Raw genomic sequence first — 23,209 nt, 5'->3', positions numbered from 1 at the left:
AATGAACCTTGTTCTACTATTGGACGTTGTCGATCAGTAACCGTGTGATCTTTTTGGCTGAATAAACTCCGTGTTTGCACAGTCAGTAATTTATCTGATTGTATTAAATGACCAGTTCGATTTACTGAAAAGTTGTTAAGAATTTATCGTATTTTCATTTGGTAGGTAGGTGGTATTCAAATAAAAAATATTTTATAACATTTCCAATTCCTAATTATCTATTCGTAGTACGATAGATAATTTCTAGAGGAATGGACCTAACGATTGTTTTTAAACTACATATTTCATTATTTCACATAATGTAACTCTGTAACTTTGTGCTATGTACGAATTAAAATAACGATAAATAATTAAATATTGATAATATTATTTTATCGTGTTTGCAATTTTATGATAAGGACAAAATTTTGCAATGAATTGATTTAAAGTAATGAAGGTCACATCGTTTGCGAGTGTGAGTGTGTATGCAAGTATGCAAGCGAGCTCGGTGCGACGACGCTGCTGCACGCCTGCACCGCCAGTTGCAACACCCTCCCCCCTTCGCTCTCGGCTTCTCGCTCGCCGCGCCTTGCCGCTAGCCTGTCTCACCTCGCGGCCGGCAGCATTGCGCGACGCGCCGCGCTATTCACATTCAAAATTATTCGCAACATTGCAAAAACTCTCTGTGCAATATAAAATTCCGTTCTATATACTCGGTTACAATAATTTTGAAAACAGAGAGTTTCTCTAAGTCTTATAAAAAATTAAGTGCCTTTAAAAAGTTTGAATGCACTCCTCGTTGCATGTCCCGCGCGCGTCGTTATGAGAACCCCGTAGTCGCGGTCACGTTGACGTCGCGCGGTGCCGCCATATCTGTCTCGGTCACCAACTAGCAAAATTAATAGGTAATTATTTTCGCATACAGTGTTTGGTGTTAGTTTTGTACGTAAAAAGATAAAGTGTTACAGTGCAATTTATTATTTTGCAAATCCTGTGATTATCCAACTGGAATCTTGTTGGAAATAAAGGCGCGCGCCGGCCGGTTCTTATCGAGTGCAATGCAGTTGCACTCTCAACTTATTGCAGTTTCACATTTGCCAAAGTTTTATGCGCGGAAAGTTACTGGTGTATGTTATTCGACACTGGAGGATATGAAAAGTGGTCCTATGTGATTATTTGCTAGTGCTGTGTGTTATTAAATTGAGGGACTTGTAATATACTGTGCTATTTCGGTCATTGACCGCGGAGTTTCGCATCTTCAAGTGTCATTGTTAGGGTTATTTTTTAATACCGATTTTTTTTTTAGGTAAAATTTACTTTTACATCACTAAAAGAATGCAAACCCGCGCGTTCCCTTTTTAAATTTTGGATGGAATGAGGAGTGCACAATCACATTGTTTCTCAGTTTCATATGTTTGAGTATCATTTGTTTTTTTGTTTTTCGGACGGTTAGAGAGATTTCATTTTCTTCCAAAATTGCAAAAATTACAAAATAAGGTAAATATTATGTATTTTCACCCATTTCCATTTTAAATTTAAATTATTGACAGAACATAATATATAAAAGTTCTAAGAAATATAAAAGCGTGGCTCTCTTGATGTATGACATCATCTGTTGCCAAGAAGTGAGAGGACATAACACTAGCTTGGTTTATTCAGTTATCAAAAAGTTTTAAATAAGTGTATAGTTGAAAAGTTAGATTAGATTGCACAGGACTAAGTGTAGTGAGAGTGTTGAAAGTATAATAACTGTGCAGAATGGCGGAAGGCAATGGAGAAATATCTATGGAAGAGGTCCCTGGAAGGGATTCTGATGTTTACCGAACACCAGATTACCGCAAACTCATAGAGTATGGTTTAGATTCAAAGGTGAGTTTTTTATTTATTATAAATATAATATATAAGAATAGTTAAGAATAAAGAAATAATTAAGTACCAAATCACTACACTACATAAAATTGAAGGCTTCGGTGAAACCGTTTACACTTCCATGTCAACGGAGTAAAACTTAAATTCTACTTTTACTTAATAATTGAGCTACAAAATAAGAAATTCTCAATCAAAACCTTAATTTTGACTTTATCTTAGTTTATTGTTTTTGAATAAATATATACATATTTATTATAATATCTTCTGACACTGGCTTCTCTTATGATTTAAACATAACTCTTTTTAATCTATATATATTTTCACCAGCTTTGTAAATTATGAGCCCAAAATAATAATTTTATAAAAATATTCTTATATTAAAATTGGAATCCCATCTAGCCCATCATGATTTGGTTGTTTAAAAAAATACATAATATAACTAACTTATTAGAATCTCATTGAACCAATTTTATTCTATTTAGAATTAGGTATGTTCTAAATATAATTCATATTTAAAATTAAAGAAGTGGCTAACTAGTGACTTTCTAGTTGCCATATAAACTGTTATCATTTTAATTCCTATGTAAACAAAGTTGCACCTAGCCAATGTACTTCTTGATAAGCTATAAAAATATTATTGTTTTTTAACCTTAAACAATAGATAATTAACTTTCTCTTAAATGACCTTTATAATATATAAATAGGTAAAAATCTAGAATTATCAATCCCAAGGTTAATTTATAAAAAAATAATATATTCAAAAAATTTATCATATTGATAGATATTTCATCAATTTTTTATCACATCTTTGTGTTTCATACAATGTTCTTATCAAATTTTATTTTGTCAAATATGAGGGTAGGTAAAATCATTCTGGGTCCCAACTATTTCCAACATTAAGTACTTAAACGAATTTAAAACATTAAACGAGCGAGCGAAAAATAATGTGCATTATTTGAGTATTAGCAATTGAATTTGATTCTTGAAACAAGCTGTAATGACTGGAAACTGGTTTACTGACCTTTAAGCTTTGTATTGAAGTACACAAATTCAAATTACCCGCCAGTGAAGCCCTACAGCTTTAGGTATGGCTTCGAAAATGTGTAGGCGACTTAAGAATGCGTGATTTTCCTTAAGAATTTGCATTGTTTGCGCGTTAAATATTCTAACTGCATTTGAGGTTAAGAAACGCTTATGAAGAGAAACATGGTATCAAGAATTTACTTCAAGTGGATTTTTACTTTAAGCCCTTTATGTTAAGTTGAAGATGAAGGACTAGATTGTAGATAATCATAGTCTTTGATGAAACCCGCGAACCTTACGTGACGTCGCCGGTCACGTGATCAGACCTTTTCACAATGCTTGACTTGTTTTTTGAGGCATATTTTATATTTACAAATTGCTATAACGCGTCACGTAATTCATGAGATCAATATCTTTAAAACTGAAGTAGGTTGCTTAATGTAATTTACTTAAACAGGCTGTTGGGCAGTCTTGAGCCTACTGAAAGCAACATTTTGTAAAATAAATGAAACATGTTCGCTTCACAGTTTAAGTAACGCTTATTAATAGAAAATAATTTTAATTCAATAAACAGAAGCGTCACTCCTAGGGCTCACATAAAAATGATAATACACTGTAACAAAATAAGGAGGTTTATATAATTAATACCCAACAAATTAGATTGGTTCTATAACTTTGTCTTAAAAGAAGATTTTTAACCAGATAAAGTCGATATTTCAGCATACAAATCATGAGAGACGCAGCGTAATAAAGTAGGTTTTTGAGCTAACTAAATTCTCTAATACTCACTGTAATAGACCAGCTATGTACAAGTTTGTTTTTTACATGATTTTGGTGTGATTTCAGGTAGCGGCCAAGCTCGATGATATTTATAAGACTGGAAAGCTAGCGCACGCTGAGTTGGACGAGCGTGCGTTAGATGCCTTAAAAGAATTTCCATCCGACGGTGCTTTAAGTGTTCTTGGACAATTTTTAGATTCAAATCTTGAGCATGTATCAAATAAAAGTGCTTATTTATGTGGAGTTATGAAAACTTATAGGTGAGTACTGATTTATTCTGGTTAATTTAAAATTACTTAAAATGTGTTACCATCCGATAAAACAGTGTAGTTGAAGGTAATTTTTTCACGCGGCAACACCGTATTGGATGATCGCCAAATCGTTAGTATCGAGGTCATCTTGAAAAATTGATTTGACACTTGAATCTTGTTATGCGGCAATTTATGCCGAATCTGCTGCCATCTAGTTTGCCTTTACTTAATCACTTTGAAGCTGCAAAATCCGTAATAATTGGCGATTAATTATTCAACTATAACTTCTACACAAATTCCTGTTTGCAATAAGTTTGCCCGTTCACTTAACGGAAAAGCCACCCTTATAGTTTACACACTCTAATTTATTTTACCAAATTCAATATAAACTTATAAGAAACTTTCTAATCTAAACACTAATGAGAGGCTTAAATTCCTTAAATTTCTTAAATGGGCGTCTGAACTACTAAATATGTATAAACGCGAGCAAAACCGCGGGGATAAACTTCATTAAAAATTGTAATGATGTGAGTCAGTCTGAACAATCTTATGAATATTTAATGTGTTTGGAATTTGCATTATACTTTCGTTTTCAAAGTTAACATAATCAACGAGTATTTTTTTAGCTCAGTTTAAATGTCCACCTCGGATTTATTTAAAATTGAACGATATGAAAACCTTTTTCTAAGGTTAAAATCATATTGATTCCAAAGTTTTAGAGTATAAGTAACATAGACATATATTTTGTAGCCGGTATTTCAAGGAATTATCTTTAGGTATCGTCAAGACAACCAAGTATTATGCATTGTAATATGACGCATAGTTTGTGGAAGAGTAAACTTGATAAATGATAAATTTTCGTCACGAAAGTCTACACTATAAATATTTAAATTATCCGTGAACAATTGAATTTGGCCAAATTAGCAGAAGGTGGTGACATATCAACCGAAACACTAAAGGAAATTTTACACTACATCTTGTTTTTTATCACCATCCGTTTCATGCAATAGGTATTCTTGTTTTATTTTAGCTTAATTTGTGTGAAAAACGGCTTGAACAAACGTTCTTATGTGTGTCTTTAATCTATGAAAACATATTTAGCCATTAGTCGTACCATATTATTTGTACAAAAGAAGTCAAAATAGGCGTTACAGTGTCGGCTGCACTATGATTGAGCAAGAGAAGAGTAAAAAGCAAGACAAAATGTTTGCGCGATTGAGACGCTCTAGCTATATATACAACTATAATATGTACATATATATATATAACTATAATACCTGTTTTTTTATATTAATAAGTTACATTTACTAATTTCAGACAGAAAAGCCGGGCGGGCGTGCAGGGCGCTCCCGCTCTGGCGGCCAGTGCGCAGGTCAAAGGCCCGGACGAGAACAAGATCAAACAAATCCTCGCGCGCACCGGGTACACGTTAGACGTTACCACGGGTATGTATACACACAAACACATACATATTTGTATAGTAGTACTATGTGAAATTAATTGGATACTCACAAGAGTTTCACATCACGCGGCGATGGTATTTAATAATACCTATTGGATCGTAGACCAAATAATTATTAGTCACGTTACAAAAAATTTATAGAAATCAAAATGATTATTTTCTTCTCTTCTCTTGTTAGAACTTCAAAAGATAAGTCGTTTGTATTTAAATATGTAAAAGGACTCGTAAAGCAAATTTTGAAACTTTATAAATCCTCAAGGACCACAACTTAAATCATTATATTAAAACTTTATGGGTATATTCTTACACAAAATGATGGGGTAAAATTAAATAAAATTGAAAGTAATATTTTAAAAATTCATATACCTACAGCGAAACTGAGTCAAACATGATAATTTTAATAAGAGCAGATAGCAGAAATATAATAATTGTCGGCCCACAACGACTTAAGAACTGCGGAAGATTGAAATGTGACACGCAGTTAACGCAATACTCGATAACCCGATTGTTGGACCAGTTTGTTGCACTCGCCTTGCACTAATGCACATCGCCTAGACTGGAATACCACTAACTGGCATTTATTTGCGGTTTTCTTTGACAATTTATAGCTTAAAACTGACAAGGATCACGAGATCTCACAGTAATGATAGGCTGGATTTTAAATGTTTAGTTTTGCATCAAGAGACAATAAAAATATATATTCAGTTTAAATTCCATCCAGCTTGCACTTTTAGGTATGCCTGTATATTCAGTGTCTACCCCTTCGGGAAAAAGCGTGATGATATATATATATAAATAAATATTCAGTGTTCTATCTTTTAGGTTTTTATAGTTAGAGTGCTCTTTCAGATTTATACTAACGTATTCTATAAAATAAATTTGTGTCAGCAGTCTTCGGACGACACATAGTAAATTATCAGCATCGGCATTTAATTAGATCTTAATATTATGTCCAATGGCCTACAAAGTAATTTAATCATTCTAGCAATGCATTCCTTACATTGTAATTGAACTGGTTCTTTAGTTTGCAATACACATAGCTTCGTCCACGCTTGATATTAATCATACCTACACGCTCATAGGTAGTAGATGATTATACAGTGATCCTTTTTACATGTTAACAAAAACGGTACAATATCTGTGGGCTTTACTTTCAAATCCATTATTTCTAGACACATTAAGTGCCTTAACGATATTCCAATAATTCCAGGGCAGCGTAAGTACGGTGGGCCTCCGCCCGGGTGGGAAGGGGGCACGCCAGGGGCCGGATGCGAAGTTTTCTGCGGCAAGATCCCCAAGGATATGTACGAAGATGAGTTGATTCCACTATTCGAAAGATGCGGCAATATTTGGGACCTTCGCCTCATGATGGACCCCATGACGGGGACAAATAGGGGTTACGCGTTCGTGACCTTTACGACGCGCGAAGCCACTCAGCGCGCGGTGCAAGAGGTTGGTCTAACTAGGTGTATCGAAATGAGGGGTTGTCCTGTCTGGTGAAAGATGATGTCACAGTATAATGCTACTTCTTATCTTACCCTTTGCTTTAACATTAATTGAATAGCATAATCGGTCAGTTACAATATTGTTCTTAGATTCTGGTTGGATCAAATTAGTTTGTGGCACTATTTCTTTGAGCTCAACTCGCACCACGACAATTGGCATATAATTCTTCTGTATCATGAACCACAAACATTGCTCTTGATGTCGCCAGTGCGTGTGCGAATTTCTTTAAACTGCCTTGTAATTGTTAATTTTGAAAATTACCATCGTCAATATATTGTTTAATTTGTTTAAATTTTGCATCAATCAATTTTCAGCAATAATTCGCACAAGCCCTCGGTATTCCCAGCAAAAGCGCAATAAATCTGATACCTTACAGCTTCAAGTAATAAATTTATCGCGCTACTGTTTAGAAACTTGATGTCCTAAAGTTATGCGTTAAGTGATACATTTGCTCTTTTTCCTATTTAACACTGGTATTTTTTATATAACTGAAAAATTAAAAATACTTAAATTCTTATTGCTTCTCTGTTCATACTTCATAAACGATTATTTCCTATTTCGACTTTGATCAATGTGTTATTAACTCTCGTTTTTATATAGAAGATAATTTGTAGCTTTTCTTAATAGTTCTATGGTCAATCATATTACAATAAGTAATCTTTGCCTCCAATAGACATCGTAAACGCGCGCCATTTTTCTAAACTATTCCCAAGGTCGACACGTGTAGTGCGAATGAAGCAGAACATAATTTGGTTTATAGAGTGAGCAGGACAAATATACTTAAATTAAGTCTAAAATCGTTTTTCGTAGAAGTTATAAATATTAAATCTGTTCCAAATTTGGAAACAAAGCGTAACTCTGGAATTTGTTATTGAACTATTTTAATTATTAAAATACCTTATTTAACAAAATCATATAATCAAATATGTCACTTTTCGCTTTTAATATTGATGTTAAAGCACACACATGTCTACAAAAACCCATTGAATTGGTAACTAAATTGTGTCTAATATATTTGTTTGATTGGTATAATTTGATACAAAATTCTAATTTGACATCTACTTTGCAGGTTACTCGCCGAATGTTTGTATAACTATATCCCTTTATCACAGCACTATAGTTGGCCGCATTTTGGGAATTTTGCCCCATTGTATATTTGTTTCCTACCAAAGACGTTGTCAGTTTAACAAACCAACTTCCAAACTCCTAAAGATTTTTAACAGAATCTTGAGCTAAAAATTAAAAAAAAAATCACTTTCGGACCGATTTTTCCATCGAAATTCGTTGAAAAATATGACTAATATAAAATTAATATTACTGGAATATTTTTTTGAATGTTTTCTCAAGTATCCTAAGTTTTAACTGGCAATATCTTTGATTTTCAGTCATGGAATCATCACCATAACTTTACTTTTGTATTTGTTTTAAATTACTAGAAAGCTATAAAACATGGTTTGCTGATTATTCCATAAGTGATTGTACCACGAATTCCCAAAATGTTGTCACTTGCAAAACTATCATTGTAGTGTGGTAGTCTTGCAAGGCACATATGCCTAGCAAATGTGTTCGTCTCATTGGGAGATAGAATTAAGCTTATCATTTGAGCATGAATAATCCCTCTTGAACGATCACATGTATTTATATAATTTGTTAGTATTTCTGGAGATTGAAAATTTAAGAACTATTCTTATTCCTATAATGTATGATCCATGTGGTCGTTGTTAGTACTGTATAATCACGTGTAAATGAGCAATGATAACACTTGTCAACTGATCTAGCCTCGCTTCTCCCGAGATATCATCCCGTTCTTACTGTTGCACCTCGTTCAATTTTATGTTGCTTTCATTTTATTTTTTTGTTACCATCACACTTTTACTCGCTTCTTTTTATTTTCACTTCATCAAACGGTCCACTTACAGGGTTAACTTTCAATTGGCTTCAAAAGTTCTCTCCGGCTGAGAGTTTAATATGACTCAGGCTCTCCTCTTTGCTCCGTTACACTTTCGGCTTTAACCATCAAAAATACAGTTAACTCATCACGATTGGCTCTAACCGACTCATTTCACGCCTCGCGCTCGCGTTCTCGCAAAATTCATGCTCCATTCTGTGGTCACTCGACACATCTCAAAGAAAGGTCCATCGACGTATTCGCCTCGGCCGCCGCGATCGACGTTCGTCCCGAACGCGTCCAAATTGATATCCATTTTTCAAAATTTTGCCCTTATTATTTTCCCACAGCTCGATAATCACGAAATAAAACCAGGGAAGACTCTGAGACTTAAGATTAGCGTACCGAACCTTCGACTTTTCGTCGGCAACATTCCCAAGTCTAAAGGCAAAGAGGAGATACTGGAAGAGTTTGGTAAATTAACAGGTAAAGTGTCACTCGAATGAATTAAAGAGTTATTGTTGGGTTGAGTGCGTGGGGCTTGGTGTGGACCGCTGAAGGTGCCCCGCTTGCGTCCCGCTTGTCCCCCCGCTCCGTTCCTTCCGCTCCCTCCGCTCCGCCCGCTCCCGCCCGCCGTGCCCGCTGCGCCCCGCTGTGCCTCTCCAGTCGCGGGGCCCGGCCGAGCGACGCCGGCCCCGGCCATTGGCTATTCTCCCTCGAATTGTTCTTACAGCTGAATGATTATGAAATTCGAAAGGGGAAAAAGATTGGCGTTACGGTTTCCTTTAACAATCATCGTTTATTCGTGGGAAATATCCCTAAGAATCGAGGTCGGGACGATTTGTTTGAGGAGCTTACTAGGCACGCACGTAAGTCCTGTCGAATTCATAATAAGCGCTAACGAACGGACGGGCGCATCTCGGCGCGAAGCGGCCTTCGCGCTGCGATGCCTCGGCCGTTCCATTAGTAGATTTGCAATAAATTAAATGGACGGTGTTACAAAAAGTGGCGCTGCCGGCAGCGATCGGTGAGTCGGGCGTCGTTAAGTGAATGACTTGCGGGTATTGTTTCCATAATTGCAAGTGACGGCGTCCGAGTCGTTCGTTTGCCGAGGCCGGGCCTCGCTTCCGGCGGCCACGGTTTGTCACACCTCAACAATTGGCCTCAACCTCGAGAAAGCTCACTGGTAATGACTGGAGGATCTCGCTGTTGTTCTCTAGACTTCTTCAGTATATGTTCTCCTAAAATATCGTTTGATTTGCTTCATATTTTGTAGCCTTTGATGTTTGAATTAAGCGAAGGGTTGGAGGGGGCTTGTACTTTTAATTTGACGCTTGCTGTCCCTTCCTCGCCGTTTATTTGCGTTGTATGATTGCAGCTGGACTGGTAGAAGTAATAATTTATAGTTCGCCCGATGATAAGAAGAAAAATAGAGGATTTTGTTTTTTGGAATACGAGTCTCACAAGGCCGCGTCCTTAGCTAAGCGTCGACTTGGAACCGGTAGAATAAAGGTAAGCGTTTACCTAAAAATAACTTTAAACGAAAACTTGCGTATTATATATACATATTTATATTTTATTAATTCGCAGGCCGCAGCTAAGTACCATAAGAGTTTAATTGCCAACATCATTATTGTATATTAATTATATTATCTTAATAGGTATGGGGCTGTGATATAATAGTGGACTGGGCCGACCCACAAGAAGAACCGGATGAGCAGACAATGAGTAAAGTAAGTGTACTCTATTAATGAAGTTTGCATAATATATGTCAAAAATAAACATATTTTTCGTTTAAATAAAAAACTGTTTTGACCGGATTGAAGTTATGTATTATTATAAATTTACAACTATTTAACATAATTTTAAATTTATCCGACGCATAAATCCGCAAAGAAAAAAAAAATTATGTTAAATAGTTGTAAATTTATAATATACATAACTTCAATCCGGTCAAAACAGTTTTTTATTTAAATGTATAAAAGTTATGTCAATCAAAGACAATACTATATTTTTCGTTATTTTATTAAATAACCTTAAAATTTATCAACTTATATTCACATACCTACTAGTAAAATTTTGGATAGCATAAGTATGTTATGGAAATTAAAAATGAAAAAGCTTAATAAATCGTTTTCATTGACAAATTCTGTTAATGTCTTAGGTGAAGGTGTTATATGTAAGGAACCTAACTCAAGACATCACAGAAGAGGCGCTGAAGGAGGAATTCGAACAATATGGTACCGTTGAACGAGTTAAGAAGATTAAGGACTACGCATTTGTTCACTTCGAGAATCGAGACTGTGCTGTAAAGGTGAATTGAATATCTCGTTTACATACACAACATTATTTCAATTACGTTGTAGCGAGCCATTCTCGTGTCAAATGTCATTTATTTATTTTCCTGTATTATCACAAATTTATCTTTTCTATGTTTAATATTTATCATATTACAGGCAATGCAAGAGCTAGACGGCAAAGAACTCGGTGGAGCCAGACTGGAAGTATCCCTAGCGAAGCCACCTTCGGACAAGAAGAAGAAAGAAGAAATACTCCGTGCTCGAGAACGTCGCATGACTCAGATGATATACGGACGTGGCGGGTCGGTACCGTTTATTATAAGTAGACATTAAACTAGCATTAAGTTAACATTACATTTACATTACTTCATTTAATGTAGTTATCAATTGTTATATCGATTTAAAATAATTTTAATGTTTTGGTCCTTCGGCCCGGACTTTGAAAAAAATATACTTATGCTTTATATGATTTTTTTTGAAGTAAACTTTGTTCTTATTTTAAGTTGTGTGTCGCCGGTGTTAATAAATAAAAACTCGATTAGGATTGTAGATGGTATTGCTTGGGTTTTCCTCTATTTTAATTTTTTTATATCATTTGCAAAATTATCTAGTTATTTATCCGTTGTGTCTATGTATGTAGGTACACAGAAATCCCATCAAAATGACCTCTGGAACGTGTAAGAGATATAAATGAAAAATAATATTTTATTATTATCAAAGAGAAAAAGAAAAATTATGTTCTAAATGTTTTGTTGTGTATGGTTATTAAGATTTGATTTGATCTGATGTAATTGATAGCATTGCAATCGACTTATAAAGTATTTAGTAACCTTATAATATATATAGTTTTTTTGCCTACACAACAATTGTAAATATATGTAATCCATAAAATGATTAATAATAAACGATCGGCGACACGCACTCTGTATAGAGTAGCGTTGTGTAACGTGTCGCTGTATAATGTCAGATTTGATTGGTGCAGCTGCTCACCCGTGCACGGCGCGCTGCGTGGACGCACGCCGCAGCCCACGCCGCGCCCGCCCCAGGCCCGCGGGGACTACGGTTAGTGGATACATGCACACGCACATGCACACAAATACACACACACACTCACACACACGCGTGAAGGCCGAGTTAAATGACACGGCCTTATTTTTCAAATAACGTCTGCACTTTTGGCTTCAAAACTAACCGGAAGAATAAAAGCAAATTAAACCAAATCAAACTTTAGGCCCTATATGCGTTAACAATAATGCCTATATTAAACTTTATTTCAGTAATTTTTTAAAAGTACAATACAAGTTTATCTATATAAGTTAGTCACTACGCGTTTTTCTATTTACAATCAGCTGTCTACGTATTTTCCAGTAAATTAAAATACACACTTAGTATAATATTAAAAAAAAAAAACACTAAAAATGTCTTATTCATATATATCAAACCCGTTCTATCTTACATTATATAATAGTAAAGAATTCATGGGTTTATCTATTAACAACGTTAAGTCATGCATAATGGCTACCATACAAAAACACCAATCAACGCATCATATTAGATACATAACTCCCACTCTCTTATTTAAACCTAAAAAAAGATACGACCAATAGAAAGTCATCACCAATGCATTATGCAATCCCAGTTACGGGCGGGGCGCTGCATTTAACTCGACCTTATTTCTATCACCATAAGGTTGGCAAATACATGTTATAGTCTTGACACTTTCTTTACTACAGAGTGCATTGCCGTAGTATACTTTATTACAGAATACATAACGACCGACATTAAGAACTTGAATAATTTTTATTGGATTTAGAAGGCGTCAATAAACTATACAAATACACGTACAGGACAGAGCTCTTTCTATTTTAAATCTAGAAAAAGTGCTGTCCTACAATTGGAGAGTAGGTTGATGTTTTTTATATTTACAGTTAATTTTATTAGTGTTGTTGTTTTTACCAAATTCACGACGCGAAAACAGCTGGTGGGAATAACATGTACAGGAAACACCTGACAGGTGTGAAATAGTCAATAACGACGCGAATCAGCGAGCAGCTGTGACCCATTTCATTGAAGAATATTTTAATTACCTTCAAACTCGTTTCGAAAGTTGTTTTGAATTCGAATATTCTTGCATACCATTATTGCAATAAGGATAAAAAAACTAAATCAATTGCACATTATATTCTAGATATACAACAGGACTAGGTACCTAATAATGAAGAAACTCTTGAAGAAATATTAGACGATATTTTATATGTACAGTTTTTTTTTTAATTTTATTACATCTAACAAAATATCAACCTACTCTTTACTAAGCACAATTCAAGCACTCTGGTGAAAGGAGGCAAAATCCTTCACACACAGTAACAATACGTTCACAGTGTGGTTACGCGCACTCATGCAGGCTGCTACTTATCCCCTACTAACAAATCTGTTTTGACGGTATAGCCTTGAGTATTTGTATTGTTATTAAACTCGCACTAGGCTATATAGTCAAAATTAACAACGTCGCTAAATAGGCTAGTAATAAGAAGCTAGGATTAGGTTCTTGCATGGTTTCGGAGTTTAGTAAATGAGGTTAAATCAGGGAAGGGCGCCATATTGTCCAATGTAATAACATTTTAACAACGCATGCTCATTGTTCACCCAGGCTGATGTCAATGAATCTAATCGATCATTATGTTTACATCGCTTTCAGTCTAGGTATTGGTGGTGGCTTCGACAAACATGGATACAATCTCCATTAATTTTTCGTCACAATAACTAAATAGATTGACGATGCATGTTTTTTTCGTGTGTCCAATACGCTTGAAGCGTAAAGGTGTGTCGCTATGGAGCCGGAGAGTCGTATGTACCGAGCGAGCGGCGCTGCCGCCGTAGCTTGTAAGTTAGCGTTAGTTTAGCTTAGCCTCTAAAAGGCCTTGTGTTGTGTGTTTATAGATTATGATTACGACTATTACGGGTACGGGGATTACCGAGGTGGCTACAATGAGCCATTTTACCGGTACGATGAGTTCTATTTTGATTACGCGGGGCCACCGCAACCGTCCGCCGTTCGCCAGCCTCCCAACAGAGCGCAACCGGTGGGTCCCACACACACTAACTAATATTATACTAGTCACTAGACGCTGTACTCATCCGTTTCGGTTTTGATTTGCAAAATTTTTTTTTTCATCTTCACTTTTGTTTTTTTTTTTTGTTGAACCCATCCTAGAATGGAGTCAGTGACTCGGTAAAGACGGTAGTGTGTAGGCCTGACGGTGGTGATCGATGGCGACGGTGGACCGCCTCACGCTCACTGGACTCTCGTGGCGATTTGAGCACATCCTTTCGCGCGGTTACACGATTAGTTACCTTCGTCTAACCGCTCTGGATGGGTGCGTTTCGATTTAACGTCAAGCAAAGTCCAACGCGATCGTAATATAAACCGGGCAAGTAGTTTGCCGGAGTGGCAACGGCCGATCGCACCATCAGGTCTGCACGGCTGAGGCCACTCCGACTAACGCTTACGCATTATTATATCCGGGTTGCGTTATACCTTAGTTATTCGTTTAGATATACCCATAGAAAAAGTTATAGCCGTTAGAAGCTCTAGTTACTGGGGAAACGCACCTCGATATAAATGATGTATTACTATAATTGTGCCGACAATCTTACTTTACTGGTTTTGGCAATGCGTTAGCGTTTCGCCCGTCTCGAGCCGACAGTTACAGTTATTTCGCCCCGCTTAACATCATCCAGCGCTTTATCCCCCATTAGCGCTTCGCCCCGCTTTGTTACTAACCCGTTAACACGCTCGGAGCTTGGCCCCCCGCATCCCCTGAATGTCGAGATCGAAATGCTCGAGTAGACGAATTTATCGAAGATAATGACACGCTTGGTAACCTCAGGACGACGATGCTATCGGCCACAACACGCTTTACTACGATATAGCCGGAGACATTCAGGTACCATGTGACTCATATCGATGTTTGATTAAACTCTCTCGGCTGTTTTGATGCTGTCCGGATTCTCTCTCTGCCAAAAACCTGTCCTAACCCATTGTTTGGGCTTTGTTCAATCGAACAGCAACAGAACAGGTTTTGAGTTGTTTATTCACACGGGTAGTTAGTGGTAGAGCTTGTACCTGATTTGTCTTTTGCTCAAGTTTGAATGCATGACGAGTAATGCTCATTTTCTTTTGAGTTAGGAATGTTGCGATACAATGTAGTTAGTGAAAAGTCTTCTTATATAGCGGCATACTTAGATATAGGATTCTCTATTCTAGAAATTACGCTGCATGGCGTATATTTTAGTTTACACATTCACAGTTACCGCGGTAGCAATATTTATGTTACTATGTAAAAGTAGTTAGTTGTTATTTATGGTAACTGAGGATGTTAGCTTGTCGCTCAACGTCCACGCCCTACTCACGTTTGTTATCTTCGTAACTTGCGCAACGCCCCTATCACTAGACACGATAATAAACTGTTAAATATTGACACGTTTTCTTGATAATATTATCAATAGACTAGCTAAAATTATACATATGTTATTATATAAAAAAATTCTGATAAGTATTTAAATGAAGATTCGAATATATATTTTGTATTATAAAGTAGGAAAGTAAAAAATATTTACTAAATCAATCTAAAGAAAACTACATAATAATAAATTTACTGGCACTTTAGAACACACCGTCGAACTCCAAAAATAACAAAATAATTTTATACCAAACTGTCCCGTAGCGTACCTACAATGAAATTATTTTGTCGCGTTTTGTTAAAAATTATTATATTGTACCTCAGGTCTATAATAATACAAAAAATTGTTACTTAAGCTTTCGGGTTCTTTAACACACGGAAAGCTAATGAGGGTTGAACACGTGTCGGTGCATTCGGGTTAAAGTTGCGCGTGTTTACCGTGAGTCGGGGCGATTTTGGGCGCGGAAGTGACTATGTGTCCGTATACAGGGGGCTGGGTCATGTGGGACGGGCGCGCGTTGGGCGCGGCGCGGGGCCGCGGCTGGGGCCCGTGGTGGTGCGCGTCGCGCCGCTCGTGGCCGCCGCACGCCCAGCGCCATGCGTGGCAACCAGCGCGCCAAGCCAAGTTTACCAGGTAAGTGAAGCCACATAATCGCTCTTAAGGCCGATTTACATTATCTAGTGTTTAGGAGAGTGCTTTAGTACAACTTGAAAGGCAAGTTCTTTAGCGTAGCGTTTACTAAAGCTAATAGCGTTTACATGTTTCAACTAACGTACTATCCTAAACCACTCTCCTAAACACTAAGATAATGTAAATCGGCCTCTACACTACTTCTAACCTACGAGTAATGACGTCCCAAAGTTCTCTTACACACATTTTGAACATACGCGCACTTGTATCCTTATCTTTTTTGTAATCAATGTGTTGTTTTTACAGAACTATAAACTGATATAATTCTTAAAAAATATTTTTCTACTTAAGTTTTAATTGTCATCAGCGTTATGGTCCATTCTTCAGTTTGCAATAGACAAATGCTTAAAAAGAAGTATAGTAACTGGTTTATAATTAATTTCTTCGTTACTTATTCTGGTAATCTTAGTTATTGTGGTGTAATCATTACTGTAACTCGAACCAGGTACAGTAAATCGTATTAAACAATAAAGCATTTAAATCTGGGTTACTCATAACTACTTTTGCGTTATTCATGACATGATTAACTTGGTCCCATCTTTGATTTACTAAAATTTTATATAAACCTTTATGTAGGGAAGGGTTCAAAATAACAAAAAAGTAATAAATTAGTATAACATTTTGTACCTACTCATGACTTTTAACTTTAATTAAAATTATTCTAACTAGATTAATCTTATGAGTATACTTTTACTAATATGCCTATTCTTTTTATTCTTAAAGCGTCACATATCTTTTACCTTTAGAAATGAAAAAGAAGGTTCTAATGTTTTTATATTGCAGCGTGTCTGATGGTTTGCGTGTAATCTGGACTTTGTTTTTTATTGGTAACTACCCTTCCTTTCCTTCCTCACCCTTTCCTAAACCAACATTAGATCCATTGAATATAATCTTCATATAGAACACATTTAGTATCGTTGAAGATGTATTCTAAATTACACACCATGTAGCTTATCCTCCATAAATCTTTACCTAAATCCTTAAGAATGCTTCTGAAGATTACTTTTTTACTTATCCATTACATTTGAGAAGATACTGGGAATTTATTAACTCAGTGTTGGTCCCTGTGCAGGTAAACGTAAACTGGATGGGGGACATCAGAACAATGGGGGGGAAAGCAAGCGTCGGGTGTGCGCGTGGGGAGCGGGCGGGTCGGGCGGGTCGGGCGTGTCGGGCGATTCGGTGAGCGGCAGCAGCTAGCGCCCGCGCCCGGCGCCGCCCGGCCCACGCCCCGCCGCGCGCCGCGGGCCCCTGTCCCGGAGACACAACAAGCTGCGCAGGGGAGCCCCCGCGGGCGCCGGCCGCCGACTCTAAACGCACGCAGGGCCGATCCACTTTTTCTATGTATCGTGTTTTTTATTTGATTTTCACGTTTTCGATTTGTGTCGCGACGATTCCGTAAAAATCTTAAAGTAGGACGTTATGAAATGTTTCGAATGTAAGTTTCCCGTTATGCTTACGTTTTCGTCGTATTAGCCGTATATATTTAATATATACTTATTTTTTGTGAGGGCGCGCGGCCGCGGTTGCCTGTTTGCGGCCGTGCGTCGGGTCGCGGACCCGTCGACTGTCTGTTTTTTTTAATACATGTTATTCGATATATTTTATTCCTGCGAACGCATTTTGCGATGTGATGTGTATTTTAGCAGTAATTATTATATTATAAGGAGTTTGACTGTTGTTTTTTGACAAACTTACAACTTAGGGTACACGAGGATGAATCGGAGACGAATGAATTGCACCCGACGACTCAATTACGGCTAAAATAGTAACACCTTGTAATCGATAACATTTCCCAACTGTGTTCCTGCTTTAGTTTTTTGCTTTATTTTATTACATATTTTCCTTTAAAATACATTAGTGTGAAGTAGTTATTGTAAAGTTCAGGATTCTGCAATGTTTATTATCGATGTACTGTAACTAGACGTTTATTTTTTGTATTTCGACCGCATAGCATGTCCATACTGTTAGAGCTCTGTCTTGTATCAACCTTGTATCAGTTTAATATGTGGAATAAATTTGCAAAACTGTGTTTGCCTTATTAATCTTTGTTTCCTTTCACGTTTACATTGTACATTAAATTAAATGACCTTTTAAGAGCTAAGATATTTGCTATGTATTAGAATTTTGAAGTAGTTACAACCATTGCCTGCCATAGACGCCATGATCTTAGTTTTACAGTAGAAGTAGGTACCTATAATTCCCTCAAATTACTATATAAGAACGAATCTTTGTCGTTTTTAAGTGTAAGTTCGGGACAGATGTAACCTAACAAAGCGCAAATGAGATATTGAAAGCTCGCACGCACCTGCGTCGCATATACTTCACAGCCGTATTATAAATAATAAATCGTTTATTTGAAATGAAAATGATAGATTCAGATTGAATTATTATAAAAAACAAACCACACAATCAGCCGTACATAAATAGGCATGCAAATGTCATAATAATAATGGTTAAGTTATTTATAATTGTTGACATAACTTATGGTCTGAATACTCTCCCAGGCTCTTTAAAAATAATTTTAGATAGGTAAAAGAAAGAGAAACAACTTAACTTAAAATAAAAAATAATTATTTTAATGGCGCGTCTAAACGGGCCATGTTTTGCTGCAATTGATGGCTGCACTGTTGGCAACTAATTGTCCGGCCATTTGAAAAATATTTTAATGCAGCTGATGGCCGAACAATCTATGGCTGGGCAATGTGTTGCAATATGTCTGCAATAGTATGGCCCATGATGCAGACTCCTAAACGGGCCACACAAACCGGTAACAATGGCTGACGAAATCACACTTGTCGCAGCAGCTTATATTGTTTTAAAAAAGAAACAGAAAAAGAAGAAATTGTGGATTCGACCTTACTTGAATAGGCGTGAATCTGTAGACAATTTGAGTCTAGAAATAAGTCTGGATAATAAATTATTCAAAAACTAGAATGTAAAAACCAGTAATTTTTACGTAGTAATCTAACGTCTATTTGACGTTAGATTACTACAGCTGATCGCAAAACACAGAATATAGCAACAGGCACACTTCACTCATAGCAAACGTCATGTCGCGTAGAAAAGGATACACTGTGCCATAACAAAGAGAGTGACTGAAACAACACGAGAACTGGCTGTGCAATATTGCAGTTGAATTCGATAGCCTAGCGATCGTCCGGCCACCCATCGGGGCAACATCGGCCATATGTGGCTATACAAAACATGTTTGGCTATATGGCCGGGACATTACTGCAATATTGCATAGTGTGGCTGCTATTGTTTGCAATGTTGCCGGCCACAGTGTTGCAGCCATCAATTGCAGCAAAACATGGCCCGTTTAGACGCGCCATAAGGTATCACATTTGAGCATTAAATTGGTTCTATTATTAGCCTAGTAGCAGACTCAGTAGCATTGAAGCTGCGGTATCTGCTTTAGGAAACAATAATTTCTCGCCTCATCCTATCTATAGGTAAAATAAAACAAAAATATAATTAAAGTATTGTATTCGGTCACACTGTATCCGTGGGGGCTGCCAGCCTCGCAGCAAGGGGTCTCGGGGGCGGGCGTGGTGGTGGCGGTGGACCTCTAGGGACCCTGCGCCTGCGACGCCAACACACGCCCAACGTAACGAACCCTCCACCCGCGCACCCCGCAACCCACCATACTGTGCTGCCGTCGCTGTCCGCCGGATGCGCATCTTCGCCTGTATATATATTCTTTCTTGGCCCTTGCTCATATCAATACCGACTTGCCAACAATGGTCTTTTATCAATGAATTATCACAACATTGACAAAGAATAATATCTAATCTTTTGTCAAATTTGAACTGTGTTTGTAGGTTGTTTTACATTGCTTTTTTATTGCATAACGGACTGCCAATAATTATGTAAGTAGATCGCGATTTTTCAATTGTATATATATTTCTTTGTTATCGTTCACTAGAAAAATCTACTAGCAATTCAGAATCAATACGAAAACGAATTTAGCTTCTCTTTGAATTAAATAATTTAAGACATTCATTTATGCAATTCAGAGCAAAAATCCAATGGGTAGGTACCTATTACCGTTATGCAAATGTTTCATTGTTTAGCTTATTTAAATTTAGCAAAAAAGTTTTATATGAATCCAGTTTAGAACATGCAACATTTATTTGGGCTCAGTTATGAAGAAGCTGACAGACAGAAGAAGGAACAGTGAAGTCATTCGCAGCCTAGAAAGCGATCTAGTTAAGCGAAGCTAAGCTTTTCCGTGGCTTTTAATACCGAGTTATACAAACAATGCACAATTTTGTTCTTTATTCCGGCTCGAAGGACCAGAATAAAAGTACATTGAAAAAGTTTAGCCTATCTAGTATGCGCGCTTGAAGTTATATTCTATTAAGCAAATGGGGGGTAAGGTGAGGATGTGCGCGGCGAAAGGGGGTGGTAAATATAGACTCACGTGTGCAACGCCCGGTCAGTGCGGGGCGGCGAGCACAAGCAATAGAACAGCGAGCGTGGCGCGGCGCGCGGCCTGGCCCGACGCCGCAGCGCCTGCGCACACCGCCGCGTCAGCCCAAGGGTACGCCAACCGTATATCTCTGACCATCTTGCACGAATATCTCGTGGAAGATGACAGAACTCAAACATCATGCTTTCCATCGTTTTAACTAGTAAATAATTTTATAAATTCGTTGAAATACTTGCTTCTATTGTTGTGAAAGTAATATCAAATTGAATAGCTGCAAGTATTTCTTCGGCGTACCCCCGGCTCCATAGTGCGATGACTCAATGCAAGCTTCGTCCCATCGGAATTTTGACATTAACGCCATCAAAGTATCCAATCTAGTTCTAATATCCTGAGTCATCACAGTATAAATAAGAAAAGAATAAAAAATTTAAACTAGAAAAGTTTAGCAAAAATTATGAATGTAATATTATGAAATAGTATGAAAACATTAAGTCGAAAGGGTCGTTTTTAAACAAATAAAAGAGTTGATAATTATTGCAACAACGTCAATATATTGTACTAATTCACCAACAACGATTGTTAATAATATTGTGTAAAGTTCTAAATACCTAACAACTTTGAAATACATTGTAATCCTTTGAGACAAAGATTGCATTGAACCGTCAATACTGAGAAGAAATTGTGAATATAACGTTATTTTGTGTTATTCAAACAATTATTTAAGTTCTACATTTAGATACAATATGCTTAAGATTTAAGAGAAAGACAGAAGTAAGCAGTAAGTTAAAATAAAAAAAATAAAGTCAATTCGATTGTCTGTTTGGAATTTGTATGTACTGCTTACTCCTTATGAGCTACTTATTATAACTTATTCCATTTTATTTATTTATTATTTATTACACACATGACTGTACGAGAACAAAACCTACAAATATCTACAAGTACAATGAAGTTTTTGTGTAAAAAATATCTTAAAACAATCATAATCATGATTTTTAACTAAAACAATCGAGTGTATTCAATTAAAATAACATCATTTCTATTTTCAATGTCGTCTACTTAACCAAAATACTTCAAACATGTTTAAGAAAATTACAAAACTGATCATGTTTAATAATAATAGGTAAATTATACATAAAAATACATTATGTAGTTTACTTTATATGCGGTGAAATCTAGATAATACTTGTGCTTAGTGACTTTGCCAATAATGCAAGTGTAGCTAACTTTAATACGAGTTAGCTTTTTGTAATTTAGCGGGTAAGCTAAAAATATTTACATTTATTCAAGCTAGGTACTTGTGCTAAAGCCTGTGTTGCAAAAAACTTAATTCCAATATAATCCTAATTTCAGTGACCATTCAAAGATGAAACAACGTCCAAATTGACTTAAATTTAGGAAATATTTTACAAATTAATGTTTTGTTTCAATGAGTAAATAGTAGAATTTAATGGATACCATATTAGGAAATCTAAAATATAAATTCTAAGCTACAACGTATGAATTGTATTAATTCAACCATTTTAATTGTTGAATTAAAAATTATATATTTAAAAAAATTGTGTAATTTATACAAAATTTTAGATTTGGTCTAAGAGTTAATGAAATTGATGTTCTATTAAAAGTTAAGGTAAAGGTTATCCTTAATCTTAAAGGTTGTAAGTGTGTGAATAAACTATCGCATAAAGAACATGAAATCTTTAAATTATTAGTAAATAGTCTTACAATCATTAAAACCATAATGGTTTTAATTGCATGCTATGCGACGGGCAATTGACGCTGCCATGTGTACGATAGACCCATGAATGTACCCTCTCGACTACTTCGCGCCTAGTGTGTATGTGTAAATGTGCAAACATACTAACATCGTGGAGACTTGCGCTGTCCTGCGCAGTGTGGGAGACCAGAGCACAGAGCTCCAGGAGGGAGACACGCGCCGCCACACGCTTCGGGACACTCTTCACCTACACCTACTGTCACTTCCGTCCATACAGCCCGCCAACCCGCAGCTCCTACCGACTTGTCCGCTATTATAAACCTGAAATTTATTTTCAGTATTTTTTAATATAGACCTGAATCCAATAAAATCTCTATCTATCTATCTACCGGTCTACGTAAAGCATCACATAATTTCAGGTAGTTATTGATGATAGCTTACAAAATAACTACTAAGAACTAACAAAATACAAGCTAGTCTTGCATATTTCATGTAAACTTTTTGTAAATAATTTTGTAGTCGTTAATAATTCAGATCAGATTGATAGTAAATTCATGTTTTGGAATTCGGTACTGAAGAAAAGTAAAGGGATAAACATACGAAAGCCTGATGGAGTTGGAAGAAGAGAGATACTGCCACCGATCACCAGGTGCCTTTTCACCACACAACTCCAATGGAGGTCCTGGACTTTCATACCAGAGTCGAAGAACTGCTGCGGGGCAACCGCGTTCTGAAACGGTGTTCGTTATTCTCAATTATACATTTATAAAATATATTGTAAATGAATTCTATTTTTGTAATGCTTAGGATATTGACTAACTGCATTCAATTTAATGTTTTTGTAC

At 36.5% G+C, this 23,209-nt stretch overlaps 2 protein-coding genes across 18 annotated transcripts in view; one reads left to right on the top strand and one right to left on the bottom strand.

The window, feature by feature from the left end:
* Positions 1 to 565: 565 nt before the first annotated feature.
* LOC125057773 (heterogeneous nuclear ribonucleoprotein R) lies at positions 566 to 18,257 on the top strand. Of its 14 annotated transcripts, none has more exons than XM_047661643.1 (16): positions 566 to 884; positions 1,433 to 1,476; positions 1,737 to 1,848; positions 3,718 to 3,911; positions 5,220 to 5,347; positions 6,575 to 6,816; positions 9,109 to 9,244; positions 10,137 to 10,270; positions 10,420 to 10,491; positions 10,923 to 11,072; positions 11,215 to 11,360; positions 12,026 to 12,120; positions 13,999 to 14,141; positions 14,949 to 15,005; positions 16,011 to 16,155; positions 17,285 to 18,257. In XM_047661643.1, exons 3-16 carry the CDS (start codon positions 1,738 to 1,740, stop codon positions 17,410 to 17,412), a joined length of 1,881 nt encoding a protein of 626 aa, XP_047517599.1. In that variant the 5' UTR covers positions 566 to 884; positions 1,433 to 1,476; position 1,737; the 3' UTR covers positions 17,413 to 18,257. The 14 variants fall into 14 exon arrangements, with proteins under 14 accessions (XP_047517599.1, XP_047517597.1, XP_047517601.1 ...); XM_047661641.1 differs by lacking the exon at positions 9,109 to 9,244 and adding an exon at positions 9,492 to 9,627 and having other exon boundaries at positions 1,286 to 1,476; XM_047661645.1 differs by having other exon boundaries at positions 1,286 to 1,476; positions 12,041 to 12,120.
* A 1,429-nt stretch (positions 18,258 to 19,686) lies between these two features.
* The window catches only part of LOC125057874 (tolloid-like protein 2), a 57,186-nt gene continuing 53,663 nt past the window's right edge, over positions 19,687 to 23,209 (bottom strand). For 3 of the 4 annotated variants that reach the window (XM_047661798.1, XM_047661799.1, XM_047661801.1), the window contains 3 exons: positions 22,965 to 23,094; positions 22,513 to 22,685; positions 19,687 to 19,901 (listed from right to left, as the gene is read on the bottom strand). In XM_047661798.1, the coding sequence (XP_047517754.1) occupies positions 19,708 to 19,901; positions 22,513 to 22,685; positions 22,965 to 23,094 (497 nt within the window). In that variant the 3' untranslated portion in view covers positions 19,687 to 19,707. Of the gene's footprint in view, positions 19,902 to 20,638; positions 20,731 to 22,512; positions 22,686 to 22,964; positions 23,095 to 23,209 lie in introns of all 4 variants that reach the window. The other variant, XM_047661800.1, reaches the window with a different exon arrangement.

The sequence above is a fragment of the Pieris napi genome, chromosome 17, assembly GCF_905475465.1.
Source record: "Pieris napi chromosome 17, ilPieNapi1.2, whole genome shotgun sequence".
NCBI classification, from domain to species: domain Eukaryota; kingdom Metazoa; phylum Arthropoda; class Insecta; order Lepidoptera; family Pieridae; genus Pieris; species Pieris napi.
This window is presented reverse-complemented; position numbering and strand designations above follow the sequence as displayed.